Below are 17,099 nucleotides of genomic sequence, written 5' to 3'. Positions count from 1 at the left end.
GGAAAAAATGTACTTCAGTTGGAACTGTGCATGTTCACCTTTGAAAATCAGGCCGTACGTCTCTACAATCAGGCAATCCAAAAATAAAAAAACCTTGAATTTGGAGCCACTTTTGAAAATCTGGGCCTTACTATGCACCTCATTGGGTTGAGTAAGTAGTGTTGGGCTGCAGATTTAGATTAGTTTTAGGCTAGAGTCTGAGTTTCTGGCTGAATCAGGGCTAGGGTTTGGTCTTCAGTTAGCACCAAAATCTCACAAGCTATTTTGGGTAGATTTCGGTGACACAAGATCTGAAACCAGAAACCAGGCCCATTCAGTTTTGGATCTGACCCAGAGAGCAGGTTTGGCTCTATTTAAAACTGAACACCCCCCTGCCTCCCATGTTGAAGGAGTTTTCATGAAAGATTGTGGTTTGGGTTTATATCTAGTTACTTTAATATTCCATTTGAAACAATCAAGATATTTACACATAAAATAGTACTTGTTGGGCATCTGAATTGTTTTACTTACATGTTTTTAAAGTTGTGAATAATCCTATTATATATGTTAATTTTACTAATTACTATTAAATAATTAATACCATTAACATTATTTAATAGTAATAATACAATTTTGTAATATGGTATATATTCCATCTGGGCATTAATGTGGGCCAGAGAGGCCCATTAACCTCTCCGGCTGTACCTGGAGGGTGGGCCAGCCCTACTCAAAAAGGAGTCCTAGCTGGGAGAGGAGCTGGGTGGGTGTGTTGAAGGCAGGAGGCCTGGAGCAGAGGGAGGCATTAGAAAGACACACTGTGGTCTCGCCCCTGAATTTGAGAGTGGAGAGACCAGGAGTATCAAGAAAGAAGCCTGGGGGGAGAGTTGGCCCTGGGATCTGCTGCTGAGTAACAAACTCTGGCAGGATACCAGGAGAGAGACAGAGCAGCCTGTGAGGGTGCAGCAGGCTCCAGCGGTGAACCCTGAGAGTAGGGCAGGAGGTGTACTTCTAGGGAGAAAGTCCTGGGAGGCTATCAGTGAGGGAACACAAGGATGAAAGGTCAGCTCGAGGAGGGCAGAAGTGGGTTTACGTTTATCCTTTTGAGTTAGGATTTATTAGGGGATTCTGGGGAAGCCCTGGGAGTCCTGGCCCTGAAAGACGGGTGAATGTGGAGAGGCTGTCAGAAAGGCCTATTGATAGGAAGAAGTCCAGGGCAGTGGCAACAAGGAGTCTGGCAGAATCACTCTTAACTGCCTGTCTTGGCGTCCCGGGGCTGGCGCTAGGGTTGCCATCTGTCCAGGTTTTCCCAGGCGCGCCCCTTTGTACCGCTAGCGGTCTCAGGAAATCTGAGAGGGACTTAGATGTCAAATTTTATGGTCTTAAAATAATCCCACATATACCTCAGAGGTGGCAACCCTAGTTGGTGCCCAGGGTACGTCTGAGTTCACCTGGCAACCACTGGTAAGGTGCTGTGAAGCCCTGATATAAGGGGCTATGGACTGTTGGAAGGCCTGAGAAAAAGGTGCATGAACCCCTGCACTGAAAATCGAGGCAATGGATTAGACACTGTGTTTTTGCTGAACTTTGTTCCCCCAGAAGGGATGGGACCTAGCTAGGGGGAGGGGTTTGAAGTGGTGAGGGCTGAGTCATGAGAAAAGGCAGACCATTGCAGGGGGTGCTAGATGAGGAGAGCCTGGTATGCTCTATGAAGGCACACCTGCAGGGAGTACACCCTTCTAAAATGTTAGTTACTGAAGAAAATGTATTTGATGCACACATTTCATACTTTACTCTTTAGGGTGATAGGGCCTAACCACGTATTAATCACCTGGGATGAAATGTTTCCCTTGTCTGCCAAAATATTTGGAGAGTTGGTTTTGATTTACTCCACTGCAAAACTGTGGTTGTATTTAGCTTAGTATTTTTTCAGACATGATTTTGGTAAATTATGACATTTTGGTGGTGGTGTTGCAAACTAAAGGATACTTTTCTAGTCAATGTTATGCAGGATTATCACATTAATTTTATTCTACAAAATCTTATTGAAATAAGGTAGGGGGAAATGGAGATTATATTTGTACAGCAAGTGTAATATTGTTTCATATTGCATAAAGAGAGCTTGGACTAGAGTCTGATCTCACTTACATTGACATAATCCTGGAATAACTCCATTAAATTCAGTGAAGCTACTCACATGTTACTAACAGCCAGAGTGTCCACAGTATGTAGTGTATATAAAAAAAGTTGGCTTTGCTGTAGAATGAGAAGGGAGTAGTTTCTACTGAATAAAGTCACTTATTTAATGTAAAAATGCACCACGGATTTCAATAGGACGTTGCCTAATTAGCAGACTACTTAGGAGTTCTGCATAATACTGACATAATATGATATAGTTACTGTGCAAGAAAGCTAAGATGGTTGCTGCTGCACCTGAGGGGACAAAAACCACATTCCACTTGGGAAAATGTCCTGTGCTATTTGTACTATTAGTTAAGACTAATCATTAAACAAACAGACAAAAGCTAAGCTGTAAGGGATACATTTTCCATTTGCGATGTGGGAATTAATTCCATCAGCAAGAATAGGAGCTGTATTTTGTATTGAATAATCTGCGTACTGCTTTGAAAATTGACCCCATAAATCTGATGAGTTTACAAAAGCAAGGGAACGCAGAGTGGCACTATGGTTTGACCAAGGGATGATCTTGCTCCAGCTTTAACTCTTGCTGGCCGTTTCCAAACAAATGGTCAAATGAATGCTTTGCCGGGGTGTGTGCACGTGTGGGTACAGATTATGAAATATTCTTTTTGTCAAAGGATTAAACTTGAGTGGTTTGCCTGAGCATTTTATACAGCACTGTACATCTAACTGCCCAAAGAGACTTTTTTTCTTTCTATTTTTGCTTCCTGTAGAGTGTCAGGATTTCTGCTTCCAGCTGGCCCACTGGTATAGTCTGTTCTCAGAAAAAGCACCCAAGGGGAGCGCTTTTTGGTTCTGCATCTGGCTTAGGTTTGGGTTTGATTTCAAAATTCAGGTTCAAGGCTGAATGAAGTCAAGAGTTCAGGATTATTGACACTGAAATCTCAGGAGGTGGTGGTGGTAGCCTCAGATGGTGAAAAACATACCAGGTTGGCCATTCTCCAGGTGGTTTTTCTCCATTTTTGGCAGGAAAATCTGCCTGTGACCCAGAAAATAAGACCCCCACTGGTTTTGGCTCTACCCTGGATCTAAAGCTGTTGGGAAGAGTAAACAGAGGTATTCAAGTATGAACCTACCCTGCCTTCCCAAATTCCAGGGGGCTTAGATAAGAGGTTCTCATTTTGGCCCATCTCTACTGTTGTCCCATTTCCTAAAGGCCTCTCACATACCACATAGGCTGCAGTACTTGGCCACAGCACAGTCTGTTAAGAGCAGAATATAATCATCCCTCTCTTTTAAGGACACTATGTGAGATTTTGTTAGCACATAAATATTGTCTTGATGCAGTAGTTTCTTGTATTTAATCAACATAGAATTAAACACATTGCTGGCTTGAATTTTCATACACAGAAGTCCAAGTGACAAAAGCTTTACTAAGGACACCTGGTTTCTATTCCTGGTTCTGTCACTGACCTGCTGGGTGACCTTGGGCACATTGCTTCACTGCACTATATCTCAGTTTTTGCATCTGTGAAATGGGGGCAACAATGCTTACCTTCTATTTCAAGGTACTTTGAGAACACTAGCCGAGAAGCACTGTAAGAGCTAAGTATTGTGACAGAGTTCCTCCTCTACCTTGGTGGGTCCTGCACTTATTGGCAGATTTGCTCATCTCACAGATTCATCCTGTGGGTCAGGAACCAGCCCAGAGACCTTCCCCTCTGGTAGAAGCCACAGTCCAGGTTAATTCCTCCTATGATTGATCAGAGGTTTGGGGGAAACCCGGGCCTGCCCTCTACTCCGGGTTCCAGCCCAGGGCTGGACTGCAGCTGTCTCGAGTGCCTCCTGGTACAGTTACACAACAGCTACTTCCCCATGGCCTCCTCCCAACACCTTCTTTGTCCTCACTACAAGACCTTCCTCCTGGTGTCTGATAACGCTTGTACTCCTCAGTCCTCCAACAGGATGCCTACTCGCTCTCAGCTTCTTGCACGCCTCTTGCTCCATTCCTCACACACACTTCCTCTCCTCTGGCTCCCTTTGGCCTGACTGGAGTGAGCCCTTTTATAGCATCAGAGGGGCCTTAATTAGAGTCAGGTGCTTAACAGCCTCACCTGACTCTTTGCAGGTTAATTGGAGTCAAGTGTTACAGGACAGAAAGCAAACTCTTTGCAGGTTAATTGGAGTCAAGCAGCCCCTGCTCTGGTCACTCAGGGAACAGAAAACTGTTTATCCAGTGGCCATTATATCTCCCTTCGACTACTTTGCTGTTCCCAACTGGCCTGGGTCTATCACAGTGTGCTTATTGTCCAGCAAAATAATATGCTTGTACATTAAAAGTTTAGCATAATTAGTTAAATTAAAGTATGGCTTTGATTTAACCGCAAAATTTAAAAAACATGGATGTTTTTGTTGATGTAGGGCTGTGGAAGAATGTGTTCATGTTTCAGTAGTGGAGTGTGTCGGTGGTAGTGTAGGCTGCAATTCCCAGTACTGAGGCCTGGAACAAGCAATGTTGTGTTTAATGTTTTGTTAAAAAGAGAAGCATTGTTCCAAACTGGACCGGGGGCGGGGGGAAGGGAGCCTGTTTATTGAAACTCTCATGTGGTAGGCCAGCAGTTCTCTTCTGAGGATGGGTGGGGTAGGAAGAATAAAATACTGGGTGGTGTGTAGGGACGAATGAAGTTGTGGGAAGACCGCTGGAACTGTCAGCGTGACTGAGTAAACTATTTGATGGTTAAAGAGGTTTAAAGGGCACGTGGAGGTTGGGAAGAACTCCACGTGCCCTTTAAGAAAGGAGAGACCTGCTCAGAAAACTTCAGCAGAAGTTACTGTGACTCTTTCAGTTTTATGAAAGCAAAGGGGTGTACAGTTTCTCAAAGGACTGTTTCTGTGTCTGTGCATTCCACCTTTCCATTCAGAGTGCAACAGGGCCAGACTTCGACCAAATGGCACCCCAGGCAAGAAGCGTCTTCGACACCTCCCACCCTCCATTTGTTCAACTTTTGAATACAGACTACCGGAAACATTTAACTTCAAACATTCTATTTTCCCTTTTGTTGCTAACAACCAAAACAGCACCCTGAGCCCGGGTCCCCAGGCAGTCGCCTGGGTCACTCGCCCCTAAATCCAGCCTTTAATGTAATATAAACATGATGAATAGAGCTTTTCCAAAGTTAAAATCAAAAGATTATGATCCTTTTGAAACCCATTACCAGTAAAAATTCCTTTTATGCACATTTAAAATGTACACACATTATATACTCGGAATGAATAAAGATACTTGTGTGTGTGTATAAAAATCATAGTGGGGGTGGGGCATGAAGTGAGATACAATAGGAACACCATAGTTTGATGGCCAAAGAATTGCCTATGTCACCCTATAACCACACATGACAGAGTTATTACCCCAAGAGATAATATAAGAAAATAAAACACAGAAAAATAATTTATTTTGAACCAAAAGTTAAAATTTTATTTCGAATAGCAATATCCCTCCCAAAAATAAAAATAAAATTCCTTTTATGTAGTGAAATATCCATTTGAAAATGGCAAAATAAAGATATTTCTCTTATTATTCTCTCCTAGTTATTGTACACATTTAATCTTATCTGAATAGCAATCTAGCTTGAGGTTTAATACTCCAAGAAGCCTAAAAGGTATATTGGCTTTTGAGAAAGCAGAAAAGTCAATCAGAGCTGTGGGGTGGGTGGATTTGTTTTTTGGCAGATGGGCCTATTTGAAGCTGCCCAGGATTAGGAAGAAGTGGGACCTCTCAGGAATATCATTATGTAAGGGGAATACTGCTGTATGTCCAATAGGAAAGAGATTCAAACACATCGAGTTGGCAAAATGCAGCATTCCACTGAGATACTGTCATTTTAGGAAAGGCCCATTAGCTCCCAAGCTGCAGAACTCACTCTGCAAAAGCAGCAAAGAGTCCTGTGGCAACGAAGTGGGTATTCACCCACGAAAGCTCATGCTCCAAAACGTCTGTTAGTCTATAAGGTGCCACAGGATTCTTTGCTGCTTTTACAGATCCAGACTAACACGGCTACCCCTCTGATACTTGTCACTCTGCAAAGCTGATCTAACTTGGTATAGCTGATTATCTTGAAACCTGCTAGGCAGTTTTGGCTCCCACAGGTGCTGATCCTGCAACTAGTTCCGAGTGCGTAAAGCCCTCTCTGCCCATGTACAGCCACAGTGACTTTGGTGGAGCTCTGCATGGGCAAGAATCCAGTTGCAGGATATGGGTCTTTTGTCTTTAATTAAATGAACATAAGATATATAGAAATAAAATAACAGAAAAATATTGACGATTTCTCCTTATAAACTCTGCAGTTCATTTAGGGAGGGTAATGTGGCTAAGGATTAATGACTTGTGTCTTCAGGGCCTGTGATGTGCTGAGGAACCTCAACACCCATTGAACTTAGCAGGATTTAGGTCTTTTATCACATTGTAGGATTGGACTGTAAAGGCCTGACCCAAAGCCCACTGAAGTCAATGGATGTCTTTCCAGCCACTTCAATGGGCTTCAAATCAGGCCCTGAAGGAGAGAGACATCACACCAATGCTGGAGCTCATCATCATCTATTCAAATTGCTTCCTCTATCAAAGCCAGTTTATTACTATACATAAAGTATACCTATATTTATTTGTATATAAATATATTATACTGTTATAAGTGGTTCTGAAATACAGGACAGAAAGCAAACAATTAACTTGTTTTGATACATCACAGTGCACTAACATACTATATCTGGCACCTGCCCACAAAGGCTGCTGTTTTCATAGTTACAATCATTTGAGTTTTACACAGTCTGTTACATAAAATTGATTACCTGAATACAATAGGAGTTTAGCTCACTTAAGCGTTTGTCAACTGATATATTCTCCCAAGACTTAATGTTATGAGAGAGAAGAAACATATGGAAATCAAGTCTTCAGGGTCAAACAAATCATAGAAAAATTCTGAAGTTGTCAAACACTTGAGTGGGACCAAGGAGCCACTGTGCAATTAACTACTCAACAAAATGTGTAGGGACAGACCATTTTCCACCAGCCACGGTAGTATAAGCTATATAGGATACAACCCATTTACATTAGACTAATTTTTAGAAAGGTTCCTAATCCACATTTTAACCTCTCACATCTAATATCCTAAGCACCCTGATTTGTAAATGGCTTTTATCAGTAACTATCATCTCTTGGAAAACAGGACAGGATTGCCTTGTCATATCTACTGTAACATACATCCTAATCCATGATTCCAACTACTCAGGTTGCTTGTTGACTGTATTCCATTTGCATGGCTGTGTCCTTATTTTGTAAGGTAAAAACAGTTGTTAGTTTACCGTGACATTCTCCTGGTTGGGCTCCATGGGAGTAGCTCTCCTTTGCATCCAGTCACTCTTATGCGCTATCTGGGAGATTGGACACAAATCATTTGTGACTCTGATGTACAAATGTTTGTAAGCATGGGTTATTTTCCCACAGGCACAACTTAAAGAGCTTTCAGACTTACCCTACTTTTTTGACATTTTTATTAACCAGTTGAAAATATTTTCTTTAAATAGTCACTATACAATTTCACTGCTCAGCAAGAACCAAATTCTGCTCTTAGCTTCATGAGTGTAAATCTAGAGTAACTCCACTGACTCCAGTGAACTCATACTGGATTTATACTTGTGTAAATCAGAACAGAATTGGGCCCCAGTGGGCTGAATTCATAATTTGTGTAACTTCCTTGACTTCACAAGGCCAAACGAATCCCATGAACTGTGCTGCCAACTGTCATTATTTTATCCTAGGTTTACAATACTTAAGAGTTTTTCTTACAGTCTGAGCTCCTGGAGTCATGTGACCACAACAGAGTCTTAGCTTTCATTGAAAAAAGATAAGTCTCTAGCCCTCATGTTTGTAGAATAGAGGTTGAAACTGTGACCGCACCCCTAAGGCTCAAAATGCTGAAGGCAAAGAAAAATAAACCCAACACTTATTATTTTTAAATCATGATTTTTAGGGCCTGACTCATGAATTTTGAACAATTTGGATTGGCAATACTGCATAAACTTCAGTGGAATTACACCAGGACTGAAGCCCCATAGGTTTAACCCTAATGTTATTGGGTTAAATGACAGGGGCCTGAAGGGGATGTGTGCTTTTTTGAAACTAAAAATATAAAAACAAAATTTTTTTGTATTTGGACTTAATCTAATTTAAAGGAATTGAGACTATCACATTTGAATCCAGTGAAACTTCATCAGTAAAAATTCTACTGTACAGTACTGCAATATAAATAGGACATAAGTAAATGAGTCCATGGTATGGCATCAGATAAAGCAAATGACCGTTCAATTTTCAGTGCAGCCGTCAATTTACACAAATATACTGCCGAATACGATTCTGATCCTGCAATCCATTAATAAGTAGTTCTTATCCGAGTAGCCCTATTTATTTGCATGAAGACTTTACTCTGTAGTTGAGCTCCCATTGACTTTGGGGACCTCGGTATGTACTTGGATTACTAGCCCATGCTGAACTCCTTGCTACCACATCTTCACTCCTGTTACTCACGCTAGCTTTAATCCAGCTAGCATGGGTATGCCTACCCATCCTATACTCGCAACTTTATTTGCTCTGCAGATGTATTCGTAGTGGAGTAAAGTATTACTCAGTGCGTGAAATTCTGGTTTTGTTTAAGTCAATGGCAAAACTCCCAGGATTTCAATCTCGTCCTACATTTTTAATACAGTATCATTTGTTTTTCATCTTGACAAATTAAACAAAATGTGTAACATATACAGTATTTTTTGAAAATACTGCACAGAAATAATTGTTTTAAAAAAGTCTACTGTATTATTTCCTCTCTGTTATACCACTGAAATTAGCCCACAATACTTTACCTACCTATGGTCTAGCTTCTCATTTCTAAGGTTTACTGAGCCTTTAAATAAACATAAAATAAATTAAAATGAATGCATTTTTTCCCCATTACTCAGATAAAAGAAGTAGCATTATAGGGTGAAAATGTTAGCCTCATTCAAGTCAATGGCAAAACTCCCATTGATTTCAGTGGAGTCAGGATTTCACCCCTAATTTCAAAACACATGTGGGTCACTTTCATCTTTTTATTTCAGCCTGCATAGAAATGATTAGAGACCACAGAAACACAGAACTGAACATCTGAATGGCACAATCGTTGGCTTGTTACTGATGCTTCTGTTCTGACTGAATTCAAGTTTAATTTTGTCTTTTTCATCCTTAATTATTTTTCTTCTCTTCAGTTACTGCTACCTTTAAGCCCCGGCAAAAGTTAAGCAGGAGAAAACAGCTTATTGTGCATTATAATTATCTACTTCCAAATTTGTGAAATACCATCGTTTACATGTTTAATTCTTTTTGTCTAATAGCGCTTATACAGTAGTTCTATCATTTAAGCTCACGTCATCTTCATTACTGAATATCACATTTTGCTGTTGGTTGTGTACCATAAAATAAGGCCAGAACATCAATAACGTAAGTAACACACATGTAAACTTGTTTTTCTGCTTGTTATAGTTATGGGTAGGCCCCCAAGGACTTTCTGATTCTTTTAAAAGCATTCACATAATACGGAATGTAACTTTATTTTTTTTCTTCTTCACATAATGAGACACTGAAAGCCCTTCTTGTCTCTAATAGGATATTAAGCAGCTCTGTTTTTATGAATGTCAGCACAATTAAAGCCAAAATAATAATAATAATAATACTTTGTACTGTACAATCTCAAATTAAAGCAAGAAAGATAATGACAACTTTTGCATTAGCCAGAAAATGTGATTCTCTTCCACTGGATTTTTTTCTTGTTGACAAGTCACATAACGTGTATATGGGTGTAGTTGTGTATATTCTATGCAGAACAGCAACCCCTATTCTGTTCATCTAGTTCTTCTAATTGTTTAGTTAAACTAACAAACTGATACAATTTAGAATACTACATTAACACATTTAACATCAAGTTTACATACTTGCTTTTTTTAAATACTAGGAACTTGTACACATTTTATTTGGCTTTGTAAGGACTGAAATATTACAGATAATGCAATCTACTTTTCTTTGAAAGAATATGGCTCTTATCAACTAACTCTCTCTGAGGTTCAGAGTGAAATACCTTTTCTTCTATCTGTAGCTGACTTGAGAACAGGATGTCTTCTTAAGTGGTCAGCAGGATGCTACAGTACAGATTGTTCTTAATTAAGGATAATTCTCTCCGGACATTAGAGTTAAGCTGTTGCAGCAAAATTATTTCATTTAGACGAATTTTTCTATAGAAGTCTCAAGAAAAACTATTCCAAGTATGTTTTGTTGTAGTATCTCCACATGACCAGAGGAGGGCACTTTAAACATCTTTGCACTGCTCATGAAGCAAATGCAGAAACACAGTGTTACCCAATGTCACATACAGTCCTGCCGAATGCTATTAAGGTTGCAGATATCTTTTTCCGAAGTTCACAAAAATATAAAATATGTGCTGCACCACAGGGCTCTATTCTGTAGATAGAGAGAGTGCCTATCTCTAGCTATCTAGATTTTCTTCTGATTCCTCCCCACTTTCATTTTCTTCAACTTCTATTATACTGCTAATTAGTCTGAGACTCACAGATAATTGTTAAAAATATCTGGGGGTTCTCTCCCTCCCCCTCCCCCTCCACTGCTCTGTTGCTAGCCCTAGGTAATTTAACAGAGATTGATTTAACCCTCTGTATTATTCTGCTGCAGAAATTCCTTGACTTTGATGCACTTGGAAAAAGCACTCTCTGAGATATGATATGTATTGCAACAGCACATCTCATCACAGTAAAATCTTGTAAAATTACTGGTCCCCCCTGCCTGCTCAAAGCACTGATGTTTCATACCAGATCTGCATGCACAGCATAGTACAGAATGGAGAAATCAATCTTTTATCCACTACATTCACTACTGGAATGGAGTTCAATGATGTTCCATAATAAACATTCAAGATAGCATTCACTTTTCATTTTGGGGGTAAACATGTCAACCCTTTAGGATAAAGTTTTTAATTTTGTAACTGTACTGGTATCATAGACACAAACAGTTTGCTCTCTGCTTTGTTTTGTTCAAATTTAATGCAGAAAAAAGATTAGAAAGGATATAGAAATAATTTGTTTTTAATAAAAGTCTTTCTTCCATCTTTGGGGAAGAACAACGCTTATTTTTTTCCCCACAAAATGTTATTTTCCTTCCTTTTTCAGAGCTGACAGGTACAAGAAGGAAGATGTCTTTCCTCAGCAGTCCTTTGAGATGGAGTAGAATTCAGTGAGTCCTCACCATGATAGGATCATAAACTTACTGGTTTAAACCAACCTAGCTGTCCCTAAGCTGCTGAGTTTTAGCTGCACCATACATGTTTCCTTGTGCCATTTTCTTTTGTTTGTTTTTATTTTGTTTTTCTTGATGACCCTGAGCTATGGCTTCTGTCTTGTTTATACCACTAGTCAGCCTTCCTTGCTTTTCTGGTTTTGCCGACGTAGGCCTCAAAGAAGAAATGGCAGAATAACACGAAGTAGCTGAGGTACATGAGAGAAGACCAGATGATGTTCTGAACATGGGAGTGGCACTGCCCCTGCTGCATCCAGGAGAAGACCAGATAATTAACTACACAACCAATCAACATCTGAGTGATCTGTGATAAGGTGATGAACATGGCAAACTTGCGTGAGACTCTGAAGCCAGCAGCCCGCAAGGCATAGTAAGAGTACATAACGGCGTGGACCCCATAGTTCATGGTCATAAACCAGCCACCGCCAGCCACCATGTCCTTGTAAGAGTACCAAGAATAAAGCAGCACCGTAATGTGGTGGTACCAGTGCAGGAAGATGAGCTTCTGTTTTCTAAGAATAATGAATATTGTATCTCCTGTAAGAGAAAAGACAGGGGGGAAATATCAGAAACAAATCAAACTACTTTGTAATTCTTATGTTCTGCCAGGTTTAAAATGGTGGGAAGTTATTTAGATTGTAAAGTTTTGGGGCATTGATAAAAACCTCAGATCTAAACACCCCATAACTTTATTGGAGTTTAGAAACTACTTCTGTATGTATGTCCAGAGCCAGATTTTACAAGTGTCCCGTTATCTTTATGATGGGGAACCAAAACTCCAGGTCCAAACACTGTCTGCACTGGTGGGGTCTTTCTTTGAAAAGAACATAGGATCCAATCTTTGTGACATGGCTAACTGCTATTTTAAAATGCTACTGCTTAATTTAGAGACATTCTCTGCTCAGGAGGCAATCTGTGAAAGTCTCTCGTAAGCACTGTATTTTTGACTTGTGTTTTGACGTTCTGAGTACAAGCAATGTCCATTTGTCTGATGCAACTTCAGGAAACAGTGGTATTTAACAGACACCAGGAAACCACGTTTAACAAACCAAAAGCTAATTATAGTAAGGTAAGACTGACTATGTGTTGTCCCTGAGGTTATATGGCAAAAATTCAAGTCAACATTTTCAAACCTAGGTGCCTAAAATTAGACCCCTAAGGCACATGAATGAAAGTATCTGATTTCCAACCCCTGCTCACATGAAAGTCAATGAGTGGTAGCTGCTCAGCCAGTTTTTACTAGGTGCCTAAATATGGATTTAAGTGCCCAAATGTAGACGGCCCTACCCCCCAGGTTTGAAAATTTCAATCACAGAGCACAAAGATTTTGTATCACTGGATCCTGGCATATAGGACAAAGTGAAGAAAACTCCTTATGGACCCGTCCTTTCCTGTGTCTGTTTGCCAGTGGAATTACAGTGGGGTGAGAGCAGAATCAGGCTCTGTGGAGTTACACAAAGCAGTGACAGTCATGGGTAACTCAGGGAAGAGTTTGGTGTGCCATTGTGTTCTCACCAATAAATATCTAGTCATCTGTGGTACTCAGTGTTAATATAAATAGGAGCAGGAGGGACTATACTAAAAATGTTTCTCTAGCAAAGTTCTGTGTCTGTGTAACTCTTTAAGAAATCTGTTTAATATACGTGTCTTCAGAGTTTGTATGAAGAATATTATAACTTGAGCAAACTATTGTCAAATCGTTCACTGTTGATCTACACAAAGTTCATTAACAAACGAAGAAAGTGAGTCTCTCTGCAAAAGGCTTTAGGTTTTTCCATCCATGAAAGCAGGATTTTTTTAACCTAACTGACGGTATTGTTAAAGGGACTGTAGTGGTTGGGAAGGTGGAGGGAATATAACATAAAACAATGAATACAGTCAAGTTTTTCAAAATGCTGAGTGACTTTGAGTCCTCAGTTTTTTGGCTGCCCAACTTGGGACACCTGCAACGGGGCTGATTTTCAGGGGCAGGTGCTCAGCAATTTCTGTTAATAAGGTACATCTAAGATGCCTCAAAAACCTGAGCCAAATCACTAATTACATTTGAGAATCTTGGTTGCACCTTCCACTGACACTTCACTCAGAGCTCGCACCCAACCATGTCTGAGGTTTTGAAAAGTTTCTGGGACTTTTTTTCTGCCATTGGTTGTCATTTCCCCACATTTCTGCACTTCCTGGTTGTGGCTTGACTAAAAGTACTAAATAATGGAAATCGTAAAAAAAAAAAAGTCCTCTGCTGTTTCTAGCCAAACTGAAGCAGGAAGTACCGGACATCTCAAGGGAGAACCTGCTCTCATGAGAGTTTGAACTCATTTTTTAAGACTTGGGTCAATAAATGTTGTTCTCAGTAGCTCCATTAATGGCAATGGAGTCATTCTGGATTGACTGACTAGTGTGACAGCATCATACAGTATGAATAAGTATCTGAATGCTTGATATTTATGCAAATCAGCCTGAAACACCTGCATTCACTTACTACTATGCAAAATGCTACTGTATATGTAACCTGTACCACTGGAGAGGGAGTGCATGTGTAAACACTTCCTGGTTTTAGAGAGAAAATGGGGTAATTCTGAAATACCTCATATCCCTTTCTTCCAAATTCTCATGCTATTGCTGCAGAAATGTGTTTTAGTCTTCATTCCACTTACTCTTTTTTTCCTCTCTTCCTGCTGTTTGCCACTACTGCATTGATCTTAATTATTTTATTTATATGCATATGCTCTTCTTATAGACAGTGATTTATGGGGGGGTGGGGAGTGTAAAGCATGAACCACAAAGTGTGTTTATATGTGCATATATCATTGGAAAAAAGATGAACGTTAGTGAGGGGATGGAACTAAATCTATGCCTTACATACTAATGCTACAGTTATGCACGCTTCTGTTTGCTTCATTAGCTGCAGGAATGCCGAGTCACATTGGTTAGAATCTACATTTCTAGCAGATAGTTCCTAATTTTAACAAAACCAAATCTAAGTGAGTTTTCATGTAATTCAAACAGTAAGAAACCAAAGAGTCTGAAACAGCATGAAGGGGGCTGTGTGTCTTCTTCTCTCATGTGCTGATAAATTGCTAATCTGAAATCCACTGAACTGAGTTTGCTGCTGAAATACAAACCTATTCCTGCTGTTTATCTGTATCTAGTGAATTCTGCTGCTCTGTGAGGTTTCAGTAACCTGCAGCCTCAGTAGTGAACTGGGGGGCTGCTGAATCATTGTCCCCTACTTTGTATTAAGACCATTCTCTCTCATACTACTAAGTCCTATGAGCAGCAAACATACAGGCTGGGTACTAAACATACTCTAACAAGTATATTCTTTATAGCCTTACAAAAAATGCTGGAGAGAAAACCATTTACAAAATATGCATCCAATAGGAGGGTGGGTGGAAGAACTACAATACTATGGGAAAGGTGTTTATTTTCTGTCTGCAAGAAGCAAACTGCCAACTAGGTTTCTGATATGTTTAGGGTAGGGGGAAACACAATGTTCCTGTGTGTACACACACAAAATAAGGACAAATAAAACAGAACTGAGGTAGAATGGGACCTGAAGCCTCTTGCTTCCATAGCTTGATGCTGTTGTGTGTGGCTTCCAGATTTATATACAATAAGGCAGATGTTGAGTCACTCTGCAAATCACTCTATTAATGTTTATCTGTAATGACTGACTGCTTCAGACATGGGGCACCCTGTACAGTCTGACAGTGATTTCTTTTTGTGGTTATTTATGGAACAGGCCTAGATAAGGTTATGGAGGAACCTAGTGTATTGCTCTATACTGGGTTCAGGACCTGTCCCCATGTAATCAGTCAAAGTACAGTGATAAGCCCGAGGCTGCAACTTTCCCTTGACACTAGATACAGTCAGTGTGATGTCTATTTTTGGTTATTGAACCTGTGACCTACAGAGCTTAACCGTGAACCTCAACAGCTTGAGTTTAAGGACCCTGGCTGAAAGCTGTAACAGATTCATCTCTGGTGCAGACAACACAGAGTGGGGGCACTGAACAATGGGTTACATCAGGTTTTCTTGACCTGCTGACTAATATGTATGTTCCTGAGCTACCAGCTGCACAAAGTTGAATAGCCCCAGGAACCTGGACCTAAAAGCACTGCTATTTCTAGATGGGACATCTTTGGTTCCTTCCCCAACCCCCAATTTCTACTGATCCTAGGTGGCTTTTAGGGTGGCTTCCCATGGCCATATGGAGCAGTCAACCGCTTCTTCTCCTTATACTCCAGGCTGGATAATTTGTTCTGGTTGCACATTTTGGGAATTTCTATTAAACTTTATTTTTATTCTGAACAAATTGCATCAGGAGTATGAGGCGGATTCTGCCTTCACTTACGCTGATATAAGAGTAACTCCATTGAGGTTAATGCCATTTTACTGGTGAAAAGCTCATAGCAGAGGATGTATCAGACCTTAAGTATATCTGTATGTTGGTTGTTCAATTTCAGTCAAGAAGCCATAGGCACTAGCTCAGTGGCTGATATCCAACTCTAGTTGGTAGCAGACTACCCAAAAACAATTAATTTTTAGTTATGTTCAATGAGTTGATGGTCACTAGGTGCCCACATCACCAAAACCACAAACACTAACTAGCACCTATCTCAGAAGAGACCAAAGACCGAAGAGAGACCTACAGTATCATTCCTATATGTCACCTGTCTAGATCAGGCTTGGGGTATATTAGCAGGGTAGTATGGGGAAGCTTGCATTGCCAGTGCCTGCACTATATCTGAGAGAGCACTTCATGGTCCAGCACTGCTGAGCTAACAAATTTAACAAATACTAAATTTAGAAATAGGGGTCAGGGCCCAACTATTTTGCAGGAGGTCTGTGTATATGATCATTAAAATAAAGGAATGAAGTTTCCAATGCCCTGGCTGGTATAACCATTAGATAAAGGCTTATTTATCTCTATATAAGGTGAGAGGAGAAACAAGGGATCCTATGAAGAGAGAAATGAAAAACAATACAACGTGGGCTTATTTGACACTGTCAGTCACCTTCTATGGGAGAAGAGATTGCCCCAGCATGAATATTTTCCTTAATCAACAGGTGACAGACTGCCCCCAATCTAGCAGATAACACTAGGTAACTCTCACTTCCACTATGAACTGCTAATAGGGGTTAGGTTGTCCCTAACCCTAGCATAGGTGTGTAGAAATAGTGAGGAAAACAAGGGCACAAAAGGTCTCTCTGTCTCCTTCCACACCCTCCAAAAAAGTCAAGGAGAAATAAGGTCCCCTGTGCTTGGAGGAGCACAGAGACTGCTCCATCCATTGCGTCTAGTAGAACACTGTGCCCCAGAGAGGGGGTTGGGAGGTACAGGGCCATGAGCCTACTTGCCCTCTAGATTGGCCTGTGGCGTTAGCTGGGTGCACTGGGAACGAGCAGGCTGTACCATCCCAGGAGTACTGGGGAGCTACGGGAGGGGCACAATGCGTGGGCTTCATGTGGTTCTTTAATGTCCCCAACTCAGAGCTGTGCTAAATGCCACGGGTTAACCCAGGGGCATGAGTTAACTAAGCAAAAACCCAAGCTCGCCTAAACTGAATCAAACCTGCTAAAAATTAAGGTGAATTGA

General features: G+C 40.5%; 1 protein-coding gene across 3 annotated transcripts in view; it reads right to left on the bottom strand.

Moving 5' to 3' along the window:
- Positions 1–5,566: 5,566 nt before the first annotated feature.
- ELOVL6 (ELOVL fatty acid elongase 6) overlaps positions 5,567–17,099 on the bottom strand; it is a 131,978-nt gene continuing 120,445 nt past the window's right edge. For all 3 annotated transcript variants that reach the window (XM_045018842.1, XM_045018843.1, XM_045018844.1), the window contains one exon: positions 5,567–12,040. In XM_045018842.1, coding sequence (XP_044874777.1) covers positions 11,616–12,040 — 425 coding nt within the window. In that variant the 3' untranslated portion in view covers positions 5,567–11,615. The remainder of the gene's footprint in view (positions 12,041–17,099) is intronic.

Source organism: Mauremys mutica, chromosome 5, assembly GCF_020497125.1.
Source record: "Mauremys mutica isolate MM-2020 ecotype Southern chromosome 5, ASM2049712v1, whole genome shotgun sequence".
Taxonomy (NCBI): Eukaryota; Metazoa; Chordata; order Testudines; family Geoemydidae; genus Mauremys; species Mauremys mutica.
The sequence above is the reverse complement of the archived record's forward strand: the minus strand, read 5'-3'. Positions and strand labels throughout refer to the sequence as shown.